This window comes from Hermetia illucens, chromosome 2, assembly GCF_905115235.1.
Source record: "Hermetia illucens chromosome 2, iHerIll2.2.curated.20191125, whole genome shotgun sequence".
NCBI lineage: Eukaryota > Metazoa > Arthropoda > Insecta > Diptera > Stratiomyidae > Hermetia > Hermetia illucens.
The window spans coordinates 165,697,563-165,719,405 of NC_051850.1; the positions used below are offsets into that span (position 1 = coordinate 165,697,563).

A 21,843-nucleotide genomic window follows, 5' to 3' on the forward strand; every position below is an offset into this window, starting at 1 on the left:
ATGCGTTCGGTCTTTTGGCAAATACTCACCACGAACTAAAAAAATCGCCATCACGCTGACAGCAGACATAACCTGAGAGGTTGTTTTGGTGTTTACTTGGTCCACGTGAGATCTCCGCCGGGAAGAGTTTTACCAGCAAGATGCGAGCTAACGTTACGGGAAGTCGTCCTACATTTAGGAAACCTGGTTTTCACAAAGGAGGCAAGCAATGGAATCCAGACAAAAGGAACTTTAATTTCAAGAAGGCACCTGGTCGTTACTTTGACAAGAACAAGCCCTTCCAAAAGCACCAGCAATTCACACCGAAACCCCCTAATAAAGCCTTTCTGCCAACAAATAAGAAAATAATATTTGACGACGAAGGAGAAGTGTCGAAAACAATTACTGCGCCGAAGAAGACCCCGCGATACCTTGAAGAAGCGAGAAGAGAAGTTTACCCGGCAGAAGAAGGAAGCGTGGCGGTTAACGCAGCACCCGAAGTTGAGGAGGACGGCATCAAATGGTATCAACATGTAAGTTACTTAAAAAGAGCCAAAATATAGTATTAATCCTCTACTTCACATCTTTTTCCCTATTTTCAGTACGCCCAATATAATACAAACGCAGACCTAGTAGAGCTGAAGGAAAATGAGCTAAATGCGTTGACGAGCGCATGTAAATTGAGCTTTGAGTCCGAACTCCCGCATTTCATTAAGAGTAAGTCGCCATTCCTATCCACAACGATTGTTTCATTGATAACTTTCAATCCCACACAGAAAATCCATCGGACGCCAAGTGGTTGCAGACAGCTTTGCATAAAGGCACAGCCAAGGATCAGGTGAATTCGGGCGCTTTGCTCGTACACACGAATCCTCTTGCAAACTTGGATTCTTTAGAAATTTTGATCGGACTCTGCAAAGTATCGAATCGTGCTAGCACCGAAGGGTTATTCGTCATCTCTGAATTGTTCATGGAAGTGCTGATTCCAGCAGATCGTAAGCTTCTGTCGTTATCGTTGCGGGGAGCAGATTGGAAAGCTCTTCGTTCGAATGAAAGTATTCCAAAGGAGACTAAGAGTAAGATATATGCATTCTGGCATTTTGAAGCAGCCTTAAAGGAACTTTATTTCGGTGAGTAAAAATGTATGTATTTAGAGTTGGAGGCGATTGTGTATGAATTTTGTGTGTTTCAACAACCCGTTTCTTGCGTTGAGCTTCAGTATTCAGGCCAATCATCACGATTCATAGATCAGGTTTTCTACTTCATAAATCCGAGCAGTGGTACGCTGCTTTCATCAAGTGAAGCCGTCCAGCCCTTGCAGCGTTATTTTTGTTCGTTCATTCTCACTTCGAATACTCTTTGTTTTTCGAGTAAAGTTCACACATTGCACATGGCCAGTTCATTGAAATTTCTGTAGCTTGGTGATCATGCCTTAAGGTACGACATCGCTATGCGACGCAACACTACATTCAGCACACTGTCGCCACGCGGCATGCCTAAATTACACCAGTACGGCAGCGAACTACAAACAACTACATATTTTAACAATTTAACGGGTGGATACAAATCAAATTTGAAAAATGCTACGATTGAGTTCATTATATGGAAATGACACGCGACACTGTAAACTATTCTCTGTCATGCAATTCGGCCGCGTCGCTTGACTGAATGTCGCGTCGCGCAGTGTCGCTCAAGTGTGTATTGTTGCCTACAAAACCGAATAAACATATTTTGACAGGCAGTGCATTTTGTAGCCGCATCGCGTAACGTAGATGGGGTCATACCTCAAGGTCCACAAACTGCACTGCCTGTCAAAATATCTTTATATGGTTTTATAGGCAGCAATACACAATTGAGAGACACTGACAGTGGTTGTGCCTGTTTCATGGGGATCGGTCATCAAAAATTCAGTTTTATTCAGATTCAATTTGAGACCGTGTTGCTTGAGGCGATCATTCCATTTTTGGACAAGTTGCTCGAGATCATTTTTGCTATTAGATGCCAGGAAATCATCTGCATAAAGCAGCGTGGAGTGGGTGCTGGACTTTGGATGTCCCATGTGACGGTGTGAATAAAGAGGAATGGTGAGAGGGTGTTTCTTTGATAAACACCAACAGAGATACGAAACGGTTTCGATACACCCGCCATATTTCGAACTTTACTTTTCGGATCGTGGTAGAGCAATTGAATCCAGCGCACGAGTTCTTCTGGCAATAAGTGTTGTCGAAAAGTATACCAGATGAGTTGGTGTGGCACACGGTCAAACGCTTTCTCTAGATCCAGAAATGCAATGTAAAGAGGGCGATGTTTCTCACGATGTTTCTCCATGAGTAACTGCGCAGCGTGTATTGCATCAGTAGTCCCGCAGTTTTTGACAAATCCGGCTTGATTCGCGGTAATTTCAACGATTTCGCGAATACGGTTGTCAAGAATGCGTTCAAAAATCTTCATGGTATGGGAAAGTAACCGGATCGGACGGTAATTTGAAAATTCTGCTGGACTACCTTTCTTCTTCCATATTGGAACAGTAGTACTTTCTTGCCAGTCAGATGGTGTTCTTCCTTCCTGAATAACCCGATTAAAGAATTCACTGAGCCACAGTGTTGGGTCCCAGCTGTTCGCTTTCCAGAGCTCAGATGCAATGTTGTCAGGTCCTGTGGCTTTTCCCGATTTCATTCGTTTTATTGCCTCCTCGACTTCAGTTGCGCTGACAGTTAAGTCCACGGTGTTTAACGTAGGTACCTGTCGTGGAGACTTAATCCTACGGTCCTCTTCAGACACGGATTGATTTTGTGACCACAATCAGAGCTCCGCTGAGACAAGCAACAACGGGTTAGCGTTTATACTGGTGGATGCAAGAATTACCTAAATCTCTACCGAACTATGGAGTACGGCACCCGTGTTGAAACGCAACACCACGCCGAGGCCCGAAGGTCTCTTCTCGGTTGAGCACAACCACTATGAAACTCCCACTAGGGGGGCCAACCGCAAATAACCGAGCTGTACTCACATACAACGGGAGTTCACCCGAAGTATGTGAGTCCAGGGGCTATCCCGGTTCCCATGGTACCAGTATACCCCTGGTAAGGTTTCGTGACCAATTTGCCACTTCAGATGAGTCCCCGTGCAGACTCGGATCTGATCGCCCTAATTAGACCTTTGGAGCATTCGCCTACTGCATCACGGCCGGCAAACCAAAGTGAGTACAGCATCTCTCGGTGCCACCACTATAGAGGTTCTCCTCGGCCACTTGGTTTTGGTTTGGCCGACAGGGTTGCCGCCCCGTCTTCCTCATTGCCACCTCTGAGCACCAGTTGCGCTGACAGGTGGAACTAGTGCAAATGTCGGCAATGATTGTGGAAGTGGAGGATGAGCAAATTCTTCAGTTGAAATCTGCTCGAAGTATTCTCGTCATCTATTCGTTGCGGCTCCACAGTTGGTAAGCAAAGTACCGTTCTTGTCATGAACGCAACAGAAGTGTGTACGTTCATTACGGCTTTTCGATACAGTCGATACATATCTCTCTGACCATTCCAAGTGTCCAGTTTATCGTAAAGATTTTTGTAATATGATATTGATACCATCCGAAAATACAGAGGCCAAAACTTTCCGAGCTGACTGTTGAATTTTTGGTTTCTTTGGACGACTTTCACCGACCTCTCTCCGACGAAACCCTTTTAATTGCGTAAGCACTATTGGATGGAGTGATGTTATACTTTGCCGGGACACATTTGAAAATTAATACTTTCCGAAAATTATATGGAATATGTTATAGTGGCGCTCTCTATGTGTTATCTTGCGACCTTATTGAACGATATCTTACGTTGAAGTTCCCGGGACTTCGCACGGTATCGGAGCCCGAACACGTCACGCCCGCCATCGCTTGCAGCGACCAACAGGGTCTTCCTTTTCGGTTATCGATCGGATTCTACGATTCCGCAATCAGATTTTCTGACGCCCCTTCGGGATGTGACCGACGGCCTGCATAGTACTCTAGAAAGGAGCATTTTGATGGCAGCACAATGCTCAACGACATTCTCGGGTAAGTTACTCATGGTATCTTTGATCAGCTAGACAGTCCTCCCACTGTTGAGCGGCAGTTAGGTCAACACATGTCCAGGCACGATAACCAAATGGTTCCAAAGCAATTAGAAATTCAAAATGTGCAGATTGCTAGGCCATAGATTATTTAAAGAATGGTTTTATTTGAACTCTTCGACCTATCGAAGAGTGCTCTGAAAGCGCTTGTTCAAAAGAGGAATCATATACGCTTTTCCTCTTTGTTCTTGTTATGGACTCTGTCATCTCATACACTGCTTTATGTAGATGAAGTTTTCTCAGTGTCTCATAGCCAAGCTGACCTCGAACAACTTGTTCAAAAATGGAATGATCGCCTCATACAACATAGAGATGAGTCTATCTGCTGCTTCTCACGATGTTTCTACATGAGTAACCCCGCAGCGTGTGTTGCTTCAGTAGTTCCGTAGTTTTTGACAAATCCGGCTTGATTCACGGTTATTTCAACGATTTCGCGAATACGGTTGTCAAGAATGCTTTTGAACGCATCTTTATGGTATGGGAAAGTAACGGGATCGGACGGTAATCTGAACATTTGCATATGAATATCAATTACTCCAAACAGACATGTGTGTATGTACGTATATAGTATATGGGTGCTAATGAAGTTTGCGGGTAGTGTCTAATTCAGATAGATATATTTGTACATTAAACCAGCCATTCTATATTTAATATACGTACTATATATGTACATATGTATGATCTTGCGCACGAAGTAAATCGGAAATATGGGTACGATGTCAAAACGAACGCGGCGCTCTCACTTCCTTCCAATCCCGTCTGCTTCTTGGAAGAAAGAGTTCAGCCTCTCCAAAGTGCCCCTTTGGGTTTGCCACTGATGTCCAGATTGAACCTGTCCAAAGAGCCCCTTGTGGGCTTACCACTGATGTCCAGATTGAACGAGTGCTCCTCATACTCAAGTACTTTATAGGGGTCCTCGTATGGTGGCTGTAGGAGCTTCCCTAGCACATCAGTTCTCACCAGAACCGCCGATTGCATGTGAATAAATGGCGGCTTTAATTTGGGCATGGCCTTTCGTAGTAGACGTAACAATCCGGTCTCTCAAGGTCGCCTCTTTTGTCCGCTGATGTTTGAATCCCAGGAGCTTTCCGAGCTCCGATAAGAGAGTAGATTCAAATTCCATTCCCTGATCTGTGATGATGACGGCGGGAACATCAGCACATTATCGTACTGTTATGCCCTTCAAAGGTATTGCCCCAGGCCACCGCGTAAACCGATCAATGATGTGAGGCCTATAATGTCGAGGTGTAAAGTGTTGAAGCGCCTTGTCGACCTAGGAAAATCCTAAGAGAGGAGTCCTTCACCCTCGAATTCTGATTTCTCGTTCGTTTGCGGTTGAGGGGGAAATATGATATTCAGTTGTGAAGTTGGCGGCAGCTCCGGAACTGAGGCCGCAGTTTGCTGTAATTCCGGAATTGTCGGTAGCATTGATCACCTTGCCACCATTGGCGTCCTTGAAATTAGTGGCCTTGTTTACGTCGACAGCTACGGTATGCCGCCCATCATGAATGGCGAACTGACCCAATGGAGGTAGTCGACGCACTAAGGTTTGATTGGGGCGAGGATAACGGTGACAGTTGATTGTTGGTTGTTGAACAACCGATGGTCCTTACGTGACACCAATAAAAGAATTTTCTGGAGCAAAATATTGAGCTATAATTATTTTCACTAAATGCGAACCATAAGTTGTATGAAAACTTGGATTGCTGGTTGTCTGATTTTCTTAGTTCGGCTACTTCGCCATCGAGTCCTGGTTCTGCTGTTATTTCTTGTCGCCAAACGTGCGATTAACCTCCTCCTTGATTTCGGAGAAACTACAGCCCATGTGGGCGATGTGACGTTGGAGATCGCTTCAGCTGCGCGCTTCGGAATTCGCGTGCTCCTGTGGTACTTCTCCGTTGCTGCTGCCTGTAACGAAACGATGCAAGCATTCAATACAATGTACACGCAAAACTCATACACTGGGAAAGTGCGGCGAATTTTCTACGGAAAATACGTTTTTGAATGTATTCTTAAGCCCAAAGCCACAGAGTAAGGTTAAGTCCCCCAGGATCCTAAATAATAACAAGTGGTGATGGTATTTGAAATCGAATAAACGAATTATTCCGCTGACAGGCTTTATTAACACTCCCATCCCAAAATAATTAAGTTGAGGAGGATGTTTCAAAAACTAACTGTCCACTACATGTAATTTCTTCTGAATTTCAAAGTTATTTTTTCCTGAATTGATACTACAGACCTCTTCTCTATCATATTCACGACTTAGGAATCGAGGCAACATTTCAGCAACATAAATATAATGCCCAACTCCAATCGTGGGTTTCTTTTTTCGTTAGTGTTTTTACTATGCCTTAGCTGCCTCGCCTTTTCATTTTGCTTCGAGTTTCAACGTTGACAATTGTCAGTATCTCGCTGGCAGTGTTTTCTCTTATGACAAGAAGGTATTACGAGCGAAAATAGTTTCTTAAGAGGTTGCCTCTGCTCCACTTTTAGTCGCTAATAATGGTCCATAGGTAAGCACAGGCTTCATCACGACGTGGTATATTTGGTATACCATGTGTGACGAAAAGTGTTCGCTCTTCTTTGTTCATTAGATACTCAACATGTTTGTTTCAGGTTAGTTTTATATCCAGGACAACTCCCAGTTATTTGATCTCACTTGATGTTTGAAGCTGTTCGCTAGAAAGGAGGTGACGTTTTTAATATTGGTTGATGGAATAGCATCTCATAACATTTTCCCGATTAGTAAGCATGCTGATTGCGATGCAAGGGAGAGGGAGCTAGAGCTTGGAGTGCCACAAACCTTTCCAGACTCTGTCTTCCAGCGCTTTCAATGTTTTGTCATCGATTCGAAGCATAAGAACCATACCATTCCTATTGTAATTAGGATCGATTATATTCCACACCTTCTGGTAACCACATTCTAAATTTTCTGAGCCGCGAGTCATTTCTCTGGACTGTCAAAATTTAACCATTAGGAATACAGACCACCACCTTGTTGATTTTGACCACTTCTCTCTTCATCTCGCAGAATGTCATCATCCCACGGTGTGACAAGCTGTATCTTGTTTTGCAGTCAATCTTTAGCTCGTTGATTTGTGCAACAACAATCAAGACTCTACCGTCTAAATAATAAATGGAGGGTTCACATTTCCTACCGATGTACCGTTTTTTTTAGGCCAGCTTTTTTTCCGAGTACTTTTCAAGCTTTGCAGCCATCTACAGAGGGGCTGGTACTTCACTATAAATCTCCCCAGTCGTTGTTAATTCATCAATCCTTTTCTGAGTCTTTTAAAAGGAATTTCTGAACCGTTGGCTTCTCTTGTTACGCTTTGAATCCGCCAGGTCTTCGGCACGCGATGAAATCGTCGGTTCGGTCATTGTTCTTCTGATTATTGTGTTTCTCTTATCTGGTCCAGAGGTGTTTTCACGGGCAAGGTGACAGTTGGCGTACTTAGTGACCCATACAAACACAGAAGCCTAATACTTTGTGAGATAGTCTGATATCCTAAAACACAAATTCATCTATCAACACGCCCTTCATAGCACTTTGGAGTGAGTTTATTCATTATCGTTATTCCATATTAGGCCCCCCTTGGCATGTTGTTATAAATAAAAAAAACCTTGAAAAATTGTGAGCAGTTGAAGGCTTTGTGTAAAACCAAACCTTATTATTAAATTGGTTCAATGTCTACCTGTCTGTCACACGTGTTTTTTTTCCAGAAACGGCTATAGCCATTAGAAAGATACATATACACGCATGCAGTGAAGTACATCTTTCGACGTTGAGTTTAAGGGGAAGAGTCAAAATACATGCCGTGTTTGACGCCTGTAATTTGCTGAAGACAAACAGCCCTAGGCCTACAAGCAATTCGCTCCCAATTCTTACTTTGATTGCAATTTTCGAGTTTGTATTGTTAATTACTAATTGAAATTGTTTTAACATTTCACAGAATTTTTGAAAAATGTTCAACAATGTCTTCAAACTGGACAGGATCCGGTAAAAAATGCTGGTATTGTTTGTGTATCAAAGCTCCTTTGTCATGGTCCCGAAAAAGAACAATTATTACTTTCAATGCTCGTAAACAAGCTTGGAGATCCTTCGAATAAAACTGCCGCAAAAGCTTTGCATCATCTTTCCGTGGTCGTATTCAAGCATCCAAACATGTGTGGCGTAATAACAAATGAAACAGAGAAACTCCTGTTCCGCAACAACATTTCAGAGCAAGCGCAACATTTCGCGCTCTGTTTCCTCTCAAGGATCGCTCCAAATGGTAACCCAGATGTGTGCACGAAATTAGTGAACATTTGCTTCGCATTTTTCAAAGTGCTTGTTCAAAGGGGTGCAGTTAACAACAAGACAATGCAATCAATCCTAAGATGTTTGCAGAAAGCGATTGTCGAAGCCAAGCCGATCGCCGGGTCTGCAGAGATAATGAATAAGGAAATGCAGGACACGATTTATCGTCTGGTTCACTTGGCTGACATACAAATTTCTATTCAAACATTGAGTCTGCTTTTGCAATTGATCTCGGCTAAAGGGGAGAACCCTGATCGGTTTTATAATGCCTTGTACAGGAAGATGACGGATTTGAGAATAGGAGGGATTGGAGCTAGATGCGCATCGCAGTTTTTCCACGTAATTCATCGTGCCGTCCACCTTGATATGAATATCCCGCGAGCTATGGCCTTCATTAAGCGATTGTTGCAGATTTCCATGTATATGCCACCACACATGACAATCGGTTGTATTATTGTTGCAAATAAAATACTGAAAGTGCGACCGGAACTGAGGAAAATTGATCCACTAGTCCAGTTAGACGAGCTGCCGGCAAAAGTTGATACTGACTTGTCGCGATTTGATGATGATGAAGATGAAAAATATGAAGATGTATTGTCTGATTCCGAGGCTGAGAAGAAAACAAAGGGCGAAAAGGAAAAAGTGGAAGCATCATGGCATCATTTGAAACTAAACAAGGAAGACTCAAAGAAAGAAGGTGTTCAAATAAAGGATGTTGCTGAGACAGGTTATGATCCGTATCATCGTGTGGCAGCCTATGCTGGAGCTCAATTTATAAATCGATTCGAGCTGACATTACTGCAAAGGCATTTTCATCCGACTTGCCAAGTCTTCGCTGATCTTATTATTGCTGGTATGTATAATTTCAAGCGCGTTATGGTATCAAATGTGGGTCTCTTGCTCCCATCTGACACCAATGTTAATAAATACCAGGAATTTAAAGATTCAATATTTTTTCTTTTTAATTTATCTTAACAGCAAAGGGCATAAACTACTATGGCGACCCGCTACGTGATTTCACTCTAACACATTTTCTCGAACGTTTTTCATTCAAAAATCCAAAGAGGTTGAACAACCAAGATGGAACAAAATCACCATATGGAAAGTCCTACGTTCCGCAGGGCGGTCGGGCCCAGTCTGTGCACTCCCTTACTAAAGACAATTGTCCAGAAGAAGAACTTTTTATTTTCAACTATTTAGAAAAGAAACGAGAACGACAGGTCGTTGAGAAAAAAGATAAAACCGAAGATGAAGATGTTGAATCAGTGGATGATGATGAATTCGAATCCTATTTGGATAGTCTTTGCAAAACCGATGCAACGCTTGATGATGGGGACGATGATATGGATTTCTATAAGGAAATGAACGAAACTCTGAAGAAAGGTGATAGCAAGTCCGGAAAGAAAAAGCAAAAGGCATCAAAGGCTGATGAGGAAGACGATGATAGTGATGTCGAAATGGATGACTTCAGTGGTGGAGAAGAAGGTAGCATATCAGAAGATGAAGATGGGGAAGCTGTTGGCAGTGATGGTGAAGCTATCGGCAGTGATGATGAAGGTTCCATCTCTCTGGATGAGGCTGATTCTCAACAATCGGACGAGGGAGATGATTCTGGCAAAGAAGATTCCGACGACGATGGTGATTCCGATGCTGGTAATAGTGAGGATGAAGAGGACGCGAGTATGTCAGAGGATGATGATTATGAGCCATCCCAAAAGAAATCAAAGGGGGCTCTGAAAACAGATAAACAATTCACTAAAACATTGAAACGTTCAAGTGGTGAGTACACAATCAATTTCATTGGATAATTAAACAGAAGTCTATGAAAACATTTCTATTTATATAAACACTTATTTTCCTATTTATTTATTAGATATGAGTTCACTATTTGCTGCGGCTGATGACTTTGCAGAACTCCTAGAAGAGACAGGGAAAGATAAGCAACATGGAACATCGAACGCCATTTTTAATAAAGATAAATCTTCGGCAAAACAATTGAAATGGGAAGAGAAACGACATCAGAATATTTCTGGCAAGCCAAGATTTAATAATAAGAAATTTGGCAGAGGTGGAAGGCAAAGTAACTTTAGGAGGAAATAAGAATGTGCCAGATTTATATGTTTTTAATACTTAATTAAAGTTGAATAAAGAATAAAATTAATTTGGTGTCATTTTATTTACTAGATAATGACGTGAAAATGATTTAATCAATTTTTTGTCATTTTTACCCTGAAAATCAAGACATCAAACGAACCCCGACTCTCTCTAGAAAGTGATCGATAAGGGATATGGTGGAGTTGTTTGTCATAATAATAAGAGTAGAGATATATATACTTCTTTATAATGGTAGTTGAATATTGTCTGGGCGGAAATATTCATCTAATCGGATTGACAGTATGTGATAGGCACTATATCTTAGTGGTATATTTTATACATTGCTATAAGGCCCGAAAGAGGTTCATAATTCAACCTGTGTAATCCCCAAGTTAGCTAAGCGTCAGCCCCTCGATCTCGTTGTCCCGGGTTCATCATGGATGTTTGTACTTGCCCCGCTATTGTAAACTTATTACCTGCTTGGCATTAAGTGTAATAATAATTGTCCAGCTCTAACTAGAGCTAGGCTATGGACAGTAGGTAAACAATTCCCTTCGGATCTCAGAAAGATGTCCGATGGTTGGTTGCAGGGACTACGGTCCTTCAATTTTCCAACGAGAAAATTATGATAGAGACGTTTCTTCTCATCGTCATTTCAAAGCCAAGTATTTTGTTTGAGGATTGAGGGAGTTCTAAGTCCGCATCCAGTTGATGTCGGACCGAACCAATTGGGGAGAATCTTTCTTTCTTCAAGGACTCTTCTTTTTTTGCGTTGAATACCCAAAAATTGAAAAAAATCCAAAAAGTGACTGACGGTTTCGTCCAGGGCAGCGGTAACTCTTCGGTCAGTAGACCACAAATGTGGAAGAAAGTTTCTTCCCAATTGGTCCGGCCCGACATCAATTGGATGCTAACTTAGGACTCCCTCAATCCTCAAACGAAAATAACTTCGCTTCGGCCTAGTTTGGGTCTAGATATATTAAAGTGGATTTCGCACTCATGACGTGTTTGCGATTATACGATTACCACCTGTAGCCACTTTCGGTCACGCTGCTCCCAAGGCAGAGGTGAGGCAGCGCCTGAAGATTTGCTTCTGCCCTCGACGAAACCGTCAGTCACTTTTTGATTTGTTTTTCAAATATATTGGCTGCTGAACCACTTACCAGCCTTGGTGACCCCAAAGGCTAATAGGTCGTTTTGTCAATCGTGTTTTTTGTAGACGTTCGTAATTATCGCCACCTTTTAATTCGCGACGGGCCAGTGTGTTTCTCACATTGCTTCATTGGTGGTTTGATTTGCAAGACAGCAATCAGAGGCCAGTGTAGAAGTTCGATGGTCTCATAGGGATAAATGTTGATTTGCGTTTGTTAGTGTTAGATGGTGAGTGCCCACAAAATCAGCAATACAGCACTGGAGAAGGGAAAATGATATAAACCATCAGCGATGCTCATATCGATCCTGATGCAGAGTTACCAATTAAAGACACCACGTTGCTCGCTTAAATTCGCATTGTTGTTGATTCAAAGAGTACTATCCGGGAGCATGGTCCTGTCATTGAATAAGATAAAGATAGGGTCTACCTTATTCTCTTGCAGCAGGAGCTTCCATTTCTGACGGGCAAGTTTCTAGAAAATCCAGGTAGAGGTCAAAGTTTATACGACAATGAGTTTCAACTCCTTCCTTGTTGAAACACTAAAAAACTTTGTTAACAGGAACATGAAGGAGAGACTGCTATCCTTCCTCCTAAATCGAGGCCAGCATGCATATAAATCGGGAAAATCATATGATACGGCACCACATCAGCTGATAATGAAGATTGCAATAGACTTTACTTTCGATAACACTTTCCTTGAATCGATGATTTGAATCGAAAGGAATCACGTTATACAAGGCGCAACCATTGCTGGAAGGCAGGCTGGTTCGAACACATTTGTATGGTAAGATTCTGCTCGCCGTTGAACGCAAATGTTATCCTATCAGCTCTAATATGCTCTCAGAGGTCGTCTGCGACCCTTAACGGATCGCTCAAGGTAGGAAGAGTGGCATCCCCTAATTGGCAGTATACCTGCGTCCTAGAGACACTTTCTTGGTGAAGACGACGATTCTCTGTTGAACCCAATGCGATGATGTGAGTTGGGTTCTGCCAAGATATTAGCTGTGGCGTGTATCAGTCCTTCGGGGCTTTGGCTGAGAGTGGATTAAAGTTCCATGGAGGATAGAAAAACACAAACCGAGGAACTAGTAGGGAACGAGGAATAGTTGGCTGCGTTTGGACGCAATACGAAAATACCTTGCTAGGCGCAACGTCCACCGAAGGAGATATTAATGGCTAAAACATCCAGTGAGATTCTGAGGTGCAAGCGAAGTCTTGTAAAACGATACAATTGCCAGTGCGGAGACGGCAACTCCTATATTCTGCAGTGTTCCCGTTCCAGAAAGAAGATCGTTGAAACTGTGCACTCGACTCTCATTACAGGTGTGGAGTGCATTCAGCGCGCAGTTTCCCTTTCGGGAAACGTCAACAAAGATGTGAAAAACGGGTTGGTGGAACTGGAACTGGACTGCATTTCTTTCTACAGGCAGTGAAAGACCCACAAAAAGTAGGAGCAGTCGTAATCCCCAAAGAAAACCCCTTAAATACCAAATGGATCCTAGATAGTATGTTGCATTAAAAACCAGGGAAAAGGAAAAGCGCCTCTCTAGAAGACTTCATCCAGGAAGCCTCCAGGGCACAATAGAAGAAGAAGAAAGAGGGCAACAAGAAACAACTCGCCGACTAATAGAAAACCATCTGCCTAAAGTAGAGTCGTAAACTCCCGTTAGGAGTGTCGAGGTGGGATGCAAATGGTAGAGCAAAAGAAAAAACAAAGGAAAACTAAGCCGGTAATCCTGCTAATTAAATCAGTAGAAGGGAAGATCTTCCGGAAGTGCTCGGCGAGATATACTACAAGATCAAGTCCGAAGACAATGGAGCAAAGGTGCCTTCCATACGGAAAACCAAGCTGTAGGAATCCTCGTTGAATTAAGGGTACATTCTGTGATGTGACCAAGGGGTTACTTCGAGAAAAGGCTTTGGTTTCTAGCCTAGAACCCATGCGCTCTTTTGAATTTCGAGATGTTGACTGCCCTACATAAAAGACCAACGGGCAAGAGGCCATCAAGCTTGAATACCCAGAGGCAACTAATATCACGATAGACATCACTTTGTGAATTCTCAGTGCCAAAAACTCGCTAAGGAGGATGCTCTTTTCAATACTAAGGGGTGGATCCTGGTTGGAGGAGGGTTTAATGCCAGAACGCTTAAATTGAGAATGGCTCATTTATGCCGCAAAAGCAAGCAGATCCTGGAAATAATGGCGAAAACGGGGCTCCTAAATTTAGACATCGAATCCTCGCGAGCTTTGTGGTACCCACACTGCGTAGAAAGCATTCCCGACGTAGTTTCCGCGTCGGACTGGTGTAGTCGGGGGAAGGGTGTCGAGGTTTGGAAATTTTTGTCACCAGGCGATCAGCACATCTTATTAGTTGCCGCCATTTGTCGACATACGCCAACCGCATCGTACAGGCGTTATTCTCTGTGCAGTCCGTTCGAGTTGATGCCAACAGCGTAAAAGATACCGAGAATAGTTCACCATGAAAGAACTGCAAGAAGTAGGCTTCTCTATGAAAAATAAAAGGGCGCCAGGATAGGACGCTTGGCACACAAACTTGTGTTTCTGTATCGTATTGTGTATTTGACTTGAAAAAAGTTAATTTTTTCTTGGTTCCCTGGAAAGTGGCAAGGATTGCGCTGATAAACAAAAATAACGGAAACTCTGATTTGCCGTCTGTATATTGACCAGGCAAGTTTAGAAATATAAGCCTCATAAACGTTCACGCCCCTACAGAGGAGACTGCAGAGTCGGAGAAGGATACCTTCTACGAGGCAGTAGAAAGAACCCTCGAAGCCTGTCCCAGATATGATATCAAAATCATACTTGGGGATTTTAACAGCCAAGTAGGGAAGGAGCCCGTATTCAGGCGATACGTTGGCTCCCATAGCTTACACGAAAAAACAAATGATAACGGACTGCGGACTATTCAATTAGCAGGGTCACACGAAATGGTTGTTGGAAGTACCTGGTTTGCGCGGAAAGCGGTCCACAAACATACGTGGGCCTCTCCAGACGGGACCACTTTCAACCAAATTGACCACGTGTTGATCGAACGCCGCCACCTCTCAGCCTTGATGAATGTCAGAACATATAGGGGGGCCAATATAGACTCGGATCACTATCTCGTTGGCATGGTGCTCCGAGCTCGAATAACAATACCACCTAGAATCCCCTCTGACAATCAGGTGAGAGTGAACACTGAAGCCATCCACAACACAACCCTCCGCGACACCTATAAGAGGGAAATGGATGCCGCAATAACCGCAGTCAATAGAGGACCTGGAGATGAAGCATCAACTAATGATCTTCACAACCACCTGAAGAACGTTATCATGGATACGGCCACAAATATACTTGGCACCAGCCGCAAAAGGAGTCGGAACGGCTGGTTTGACGATGAATGTAAGCTAGCAACGGAACGGAAGAATGCCGCATACCGAGTAATGTTGCATTCTCAAAGAACGCGGGCACGCGCAGAAACTTATCACGAACTCCGTCGAGCGGAGAAGCGACTTCACAGACGGAAAAGGAAGCCTGGGAGAACCAACAAGTCTGTGAACTAGAAAAGTACAGGGAGCAACCGCACCAGGCGCGGAAGTTTTACCAACAAGTCAGCAGGATGAAGCCTTATACACCTCGATGCTCATCCTGCCGAGACAAAGAGGGAAATCTGATTTCCGACAGAATGGGGATATTAGAGCGATGGGTTGAGTACTTTGATGAGCTACTGAACAACCAGAACATCGGCGAGTTGGAGGTCCCGCCAACTGAAGACGACGGACAAATACTGCCACCACCAAGTTTAGGAGAAACAGTCCGTGCAATTCATCGGCTAAAAAATCATAAGTCGCCAGGAGCCGATGGAATTACAGCCGAATTGGTTAAATATGGAGGCGACCAGTTACACCAAGTGGTTCATCAACTTGTGCTCAGGGTATGGAACAGCGAATCAATGCCTGACGATTGGCAGCGAGGCATAATCTGTCTCATACATAAAAAGGGAGATATCACACAGTGCAGCAATTATAGAGGTATCACGTTGCTGAGTACCATCTATAAGATATTCTCCACTATCTTGCTAGGCCGGATAGCCCCATACGCCCAGAACATCATTGGCCCATATCAAAGAGGCTTCACTCCAGGCAAATCAGCAACAGATCAGATTTTCTCTCTGCGGCAGGCGATGGAAAAACTGTTGGAATATGGACAACAGTTGCACCATCTGTTCATCGACTTTAAAGCCGCCTATGATAGCATAGCCAGGGTAAAACTGTACACGGCCATGAGGGAATTCGGTATCCCGACGAAATTAATAAGACTGACTAGGCTGACCCTGACCAATGTGCGAGGCCAGATAAAAGCAGCAGGATCACTCTCAAGACCATTCGACATCAACAACGGTCTACGACAAGGGGATGCGCTATCATGCGTCCTCTTTAACCTGGCCCTCGAGAAGGTGATCCGTGATGCTGAAGTGAATGCAAGAGGTACGATCCTCTTCAAGTCCACCCAACTACTGGCCTATGCTGACGATATCGACATCATGGGAAGAACCACCCGAGACGTTCAAACTGCCTTCATCCAGATCGAGCAGGCGGCGCGAGATCTTGGGCTGCACATCAATGAAGGCAAGACAAAATACATGGTGGCAACGTCAGCACCGAAGACGAATCAACCAACAACATCAAACCGCACTGGTCAAACACAAACACGAAGAAGAATAAGGATAGGGGAATACAACTTTGAGACCGTTGACAATTTCTCCTATCTAGGGTCGAAAATCACAACCGATAACAACTACGATGATGAAATCCGCGCACGGTTGTTGTCAGCCAACAGAGCCTACTTCAGCTTACAAAGACTGTTCCGCTCGAAACGTCTCACCATAGGGTCAAAGCTCTTACTGTACAAGACTATGATCTTGCCAGTCCTCATGTATTCCTCGGAAACTTGGGTTCTTAGCAAGAAAAATTGCGAACTCTTGGCCGCGTTCGAGAGAAGAATCCTCCGAAGAATTTTTGGCCCCCTACATGAGGATGGACGATTCCGTAGCCTACACAATGACGAAATCTATGAGCGATACCATGACCGTCCGGTTGTGGATAAAATCCGGCTCAATAGGTTACGGTGGGCGGGTCACTTAATCCGTATGGATGAAGATGATCCCACCCGGAAAGTCTATAAGGGCAATATCTATGGTAGGAAAAGAAGACGAGGCAGACCCTGCCTAAGATGGAGCGATGGCGTGGGCCAGGACGCCAGACAGCTTTTAGGGATATCGAATTGGTGGACCTCGGCGCAAAACCGGGATGTCTGGAGTTCCTTATTAAGGCAGGCCTAGACCGGATACCGGTTGTTGCGCCGTTGATGATGATGATGATGATGATATTGACCAGTCTTTATGTTTGTCACAGGCGGCAAGGTGCTCAAAAAGATCATCAGGAACGAAGCAATAGGTACTACGTGGAACTTATCGTTAAGGTATTTTGACTGTAGAATAAGGACATCCGTAATGGATGGAGGTTGTGGATGCGTTTTACCGGGCTGAGATCGAGTGGTAGTTAGAGGTTAGAGGAGAGGTAGTTAGGATTGACTTCAATTCCGTAAAATAGTTGCTTTCCATGTGTCGGGCCTATTCTTTGAGACCCTGAAAATCCCAAGGTGGATGAGACTACGTCGCTTTCAACGATATCTCGTAAAGACTTGCCAGAGTCACGTTTGGATGGTTATGCAAATGATATTGCGGAACTTGTTGCCGGATGCACTGTTAAACACTCGGAAAGCCGACATAGCATTTTCATGCGACCGGTGAGCAGATGGCTGGTTACGATTTCAGACTTGCACTAAGAAAAAAATAAAAGTATTTATCTTAATTGAGAAGAAAATCCCAACCCTATGTCTGGTGGGGATCGGCTGAGCTATGGATTATTGCAACAAGGGTTCCAGCCTTAAGTCAGCTAGGGGCAAATCTTGGAAGCTCTACCTTCAGTGCGAGGTGTTTTCTCATGAGAACCATGCAGTACTCTACGGAGCGAAGATATGGGCTGATGGTCTTAACAAGAGGCAATATTCTTGAATTTGCCTACTGTATTGGCTTATAGCCACCTGTGATGATAATCGCGGGGTGACCCCGCAAGTTAGAGGATTCAAAAGAGGTCGTTATTAACATACACTGAATTAATATCAACTCTCTTGGGAAAATTCGCCCAGAGACAGATGGACCGCACGGCGCATCGTGGCTGGATCGAAAACATGTTGAAAGTTATTCTTCCCTTACTCAGCTTCCAAGCGGGAATGGAGATTTTCAGTGTTACCTGCGCAAGTTCAGTAGCGTTCTGAGGTGGTGAATAGATAAGCAGAGCAGCAACCCTGTTGACTGAATCAACATCAAGTGACCTTAGAGAACCTCCAGGTGGTGTCACCGGGAAACATTGTATTCCCATTGACTTGCTGGTCGTGATGCAGTAGCCGAATGTTCCAAGGTCTAATTATGGTGATCAGACCCAAGTCTGCACGGGGACTCATCTGAAGTGGTTTCGACTACGAAGCCTCATCAGAAGTTATCTGGTATCATGGGAACCGGGATAATCCTCTGAGTTTATATGTCTCAGGAGAATTCCTGGGGCATGTATTCTCAGCCCAGTTATTTTCGGTTGTCCGACTAGTCGGGGTTTGATGGGGGGGGGAGTCAAGTGTGGAGTTGCGTACTCCTTAGTTCGATAGAAATTTGGTATGAATACCCACCTATGCGCTCATCCGGACTTAACTCTGCAAGATCGGTAAGGCACGACCCACTAACTGTGTGTTCTGCTATAGGGTGATAGGAGTGGGATAAGATTCTTCGGCAACTCTATGCAGATACAAGAGAGCTCTCTCTGGGCAACATTATTAGAAATATACTGACGAGCCCTGGCAAACGGGGTCGCATAACACATTACATTCTGGTTCTTCTTATTGTGAAAAAGGTTGAACTCGACCGGCAGCGGATTCTTTGAGCTAATAACTTCCCTTCCTCATCTCCCCTTCCGTGACTTGAGAGACTTGAGAATACTTAAGAGGAGAAAAGGGGGAAAACTAGTCCAAAGTAACATGTGAAACGGTCCCACGCTGGTTTTCTAATGATGGGGTGGTGTTTAGTTGGTAGTACTGCTGCATACCGACATTCATCCCTATCAACAAAAAAATCAGGGCTCAATCAAGGGTCGCATGATTAGGTAGGTAGGTATCATTGGCCGCTCTAAGAAGTCCAATTAGCGCTGTGATGCGCCGTGTTGATGCAACAAACTCCTAAGATTGTGACTGATGTTATGAGAGCAGAGACAGAGTCCAGCCAGCTCAGATCTTGACAGCCAGCCCGTAGCAAATCAGCTCTCCTGCCCTGCAGATAGAAATCTCACTGAAGTTCCCAAAGAATGATGTACCCAGTGTCCGTAGCCTTTGAGTTCCTCTCCCCCCCTTCTTTGCAACTTCGGTAATGCGAATTGTAGGGTATGCCGAGCCAGGCGGCAAGGTCCCTTATGGGTACAGGTGGTAAACTTTCGCCATCTAAGGGCCGCCCCAGCTAAGTAGTGCGAGTAGATTCCGGCCTTGGCAGTCGCCAGCGAGACACCGACTGTACCCGCCGAAGGACTATCAAGACCAGAACACCACCTGGCCAAACCGTCAGCCCGCTCAGTTCCCTTTATGTTTCTATGCCCGGGAACTCAGAGCAGGGTGACCTTGAGCGTGCCGCCCAGACTGTTCAGCGCGCTATCGGCCAAAAAGACTATGCTACGCTTGGGGCTCGGATCATGTTCCAGCCATCGACAGAGTTCCAATATCGACAGTGCTTCCGCTTGGAATACACTGGTGAAGCCTGGCATGGTTAACTTTGTTGAGCCAGATAGAAAATCTGCATACAAACAACCCCAATAAGAGCCAATTCAAGTGAATACTGAAGAAAGTTACGAGTAGTACTTGCAATACCAATATGAACATAAATATACAAAATAAGAACCATTTCCGCTTTTGGAACAATCTTTCTTTTTCGTTCTTGTTTTGAACAATTTTAAAAATAAGAAAAAATGTTTTTCGGACAATTTATCGCGCAGCCAATCGGAATCAGTTCAGAGGGTCTGAACTCTTTCATGACCTATTTACAATACATATAATCTGTGCAAATTGGTCAGAAGTGTCTTATCAGATGAAAATTATACCATTCCATCAATTGGACGCTCACTCTGCTCGGCAAGAAAAGCACAGTCTGGTAATGAGTCTCGTGCTGATACAGAACTGATAACAATAGTTGTGGATCGTTCATTTATTTCCAGTAAAACTTAGTTCATATCATTTCATCACGTAGTTGTTGCAGCAACTCTATTGGTTACGAGTTTACTATGGGCATTTTGATACAGTACTTATTGGACTGGGAGTTTTGGAGGCTGTACGTTTCCTTATTTGTTGTAGCCTCTGCGCTCATATTTTTAAGGAGTAAAAGGATAAAAAGGAAGTTGCCACCATTGCAGCATGGAGCTCCAGATAGTGAAGGTAAGATATGTTTTATATTTGGAGGAAACGATTTTGAATTGAAGGATTTGTTTTGGATTTTGCAGAGTGTGATGATGACTCGGACCTCACGCCAGCCTTGGAGGAAAAGGAGCACATTCCTTTCGCAGGGGCGACAGTTACGCTTCCCGGAGGTGCGAAAACGTTTTACGAATTAGTTAACAATCGCCGTAGTATACGAAAGTTTAGTTTAAAGCCAGTCCCTCGTGAGATACTCGAATATTGCATACGAGCAGCAGGAACATCCCCTAGTGGTGCGCATACCGAGCCTTGGACATTCTGTCTCGTTAGTAGTGATGATATCAAAATGCAAGTTCGTGACATAGTTGAAGCGGAAGAATTCATTAATTATGAGCAACGTATGTCGAAGGAATGGACATGTGATTTGCGACCATTGCGAACGAATCATGTGAAAGACTACTTGACGACGGCACCATATTTGATATTGGTTTTTAAACAAACTTATGGTTTGCGGGATGATGGTAAGCGGAAGCAGCATTACTATAATGAGATTTCAACATCAATTGCTGTTGGAATTTTGATTTGCGCTTTGCAAGCTGCTGGGCTGAATTCACTTGTGACCACTCCTCTGAATTGTGGTCCAGCTCTGAGGTTGCTACTCAATCGACCGTCGAATGAGAAATTGTTAGTACTTTTGCCAGTTGGCTATGCTGCAGATGATTGCACTGTGCCTGATTTGAAGCGTAAAAGCTTAAATGAAATTTTGGTGGAATACTAGTAAGGAAATGTTATGTATACATGATTGTTACTCAATAAAATGTTGATAATTAGCTCCAGAGGAAGGTGTGTGTGTGTGTTTGGTGGGGAGAAGCTACAGCTTCTGAGAACTCAGACCGTGTTGGCCCATTGTACTCGCTACCCCCATCTAATGGAATATTCCGGATTCGTTAACGGATCGCAGGATTTCGGCACCAAAGATCTGATGCCTGATGCGTCCATAGGCGGAACATTCACATAGTAAATGCTCCATGTATTCTGCTTCCTCATTACAGGAGGGACATGTATCATCTTGAGTAATTCCTATTCTGAACATATGCCCAGCTAGTGAATTATGGCCTGCCAGAATGCCCATAATACGTCTGCAAGTCCTCCTGCTTTTCGACAGGAAAAACTTTGCGGTACGCATGTTTGGTTCTGGCAGGAAAAGTTTGGTGTGTCGAGCAGCATTTACGCTCTGCCACCTGTCATTGTAGGAAGCTTGTTCCAAGTTTTTGAAAACAGACTTAGCCAATGCTACTGATACTCCAATTAGTGGTTCTGGCCCGGGCAAAGGGGAGATTGTCCCCTCTTTCGCTAAAGCATTTCATTTCCCTCTACGCTACAGTGACCAGGTACCCAGAGTATTTCCACCGTATTGAATCTAGAGATAGAGTTCAAACGGTTTCTGCATTCCTGAATGATTTTCGAAGTATTCCAAGGACTACCCAACGCCCTCAATGCAGCTTGGCTATCACTGCAGATTGCGATGCGTCTGCCCTTCAACCGCTCGTCAATCACCCAGTTTGCCGCCCTTAGAATCGCATAAACTTCGGCTTGAAAAACCGTTGCATGTTGTCCCAAAAGAAAAGCCCACTTCTCGTTTTTATTCGAGAGGTAGATTCCGGTTCCAGAACCCTCTTCTGTTTTTGAGCCATCGGTGTATATCCCACCACG

At 44.0% G+C, this 21,843-nt stretch overlaps 2 protein-coding genes across 2 annotated transcripts; both read left to right on the forward strand.

Annotated features, from left to right (window-relative positions):
- Positions 1-46: 46 nt before the first annotated feature.
- Positions 47-10,538, forward strand: LOC119648399 (CCAAT/enhancer-binding protein zeta). The gene is made up of 6 exons (XM_038050143.1): positions 47-512; positions 582-696; positions 756-1,109; positions 8,031-9,230; positions 9,356-10,156; positions 10,251-10,538. Exons 1-6 carry the CDS (start codon positions 141-143, stop codon positions 10,475-10,477), a joined length of 3,069 nt encoding a protein of 1,022 aa, XP_037906071.1. The 5' UTR covers positions 47-140; the 3' UTR covers positions 10,478-10,538.
- Positions 10,539-19,851: 9,313 nt separating this feature from the next.
- On the forward strand, positions 19,852-20,968 carry LOC119648402 (iodotyrosine deiodinase 1). The gene is made up of 2 exons (XM_038050144.1): positions 19,852-20,151; positions 20,217-20,968. The coding sequence occupies exons 1-2, from the start codon at positions 20,001-20,003 to the stop codon at positions 20,906-20,908; spliced, it is 843 nt and encodes a 280-aa protein (XP_037906072.1). The 5' UTR covers positions 19,852-20,000; the 3' UTR covers positions 20,909-20,968.
- The last annotated feature ends 875 nt before the right edge of the window (positions 20,969-21,843 follow it).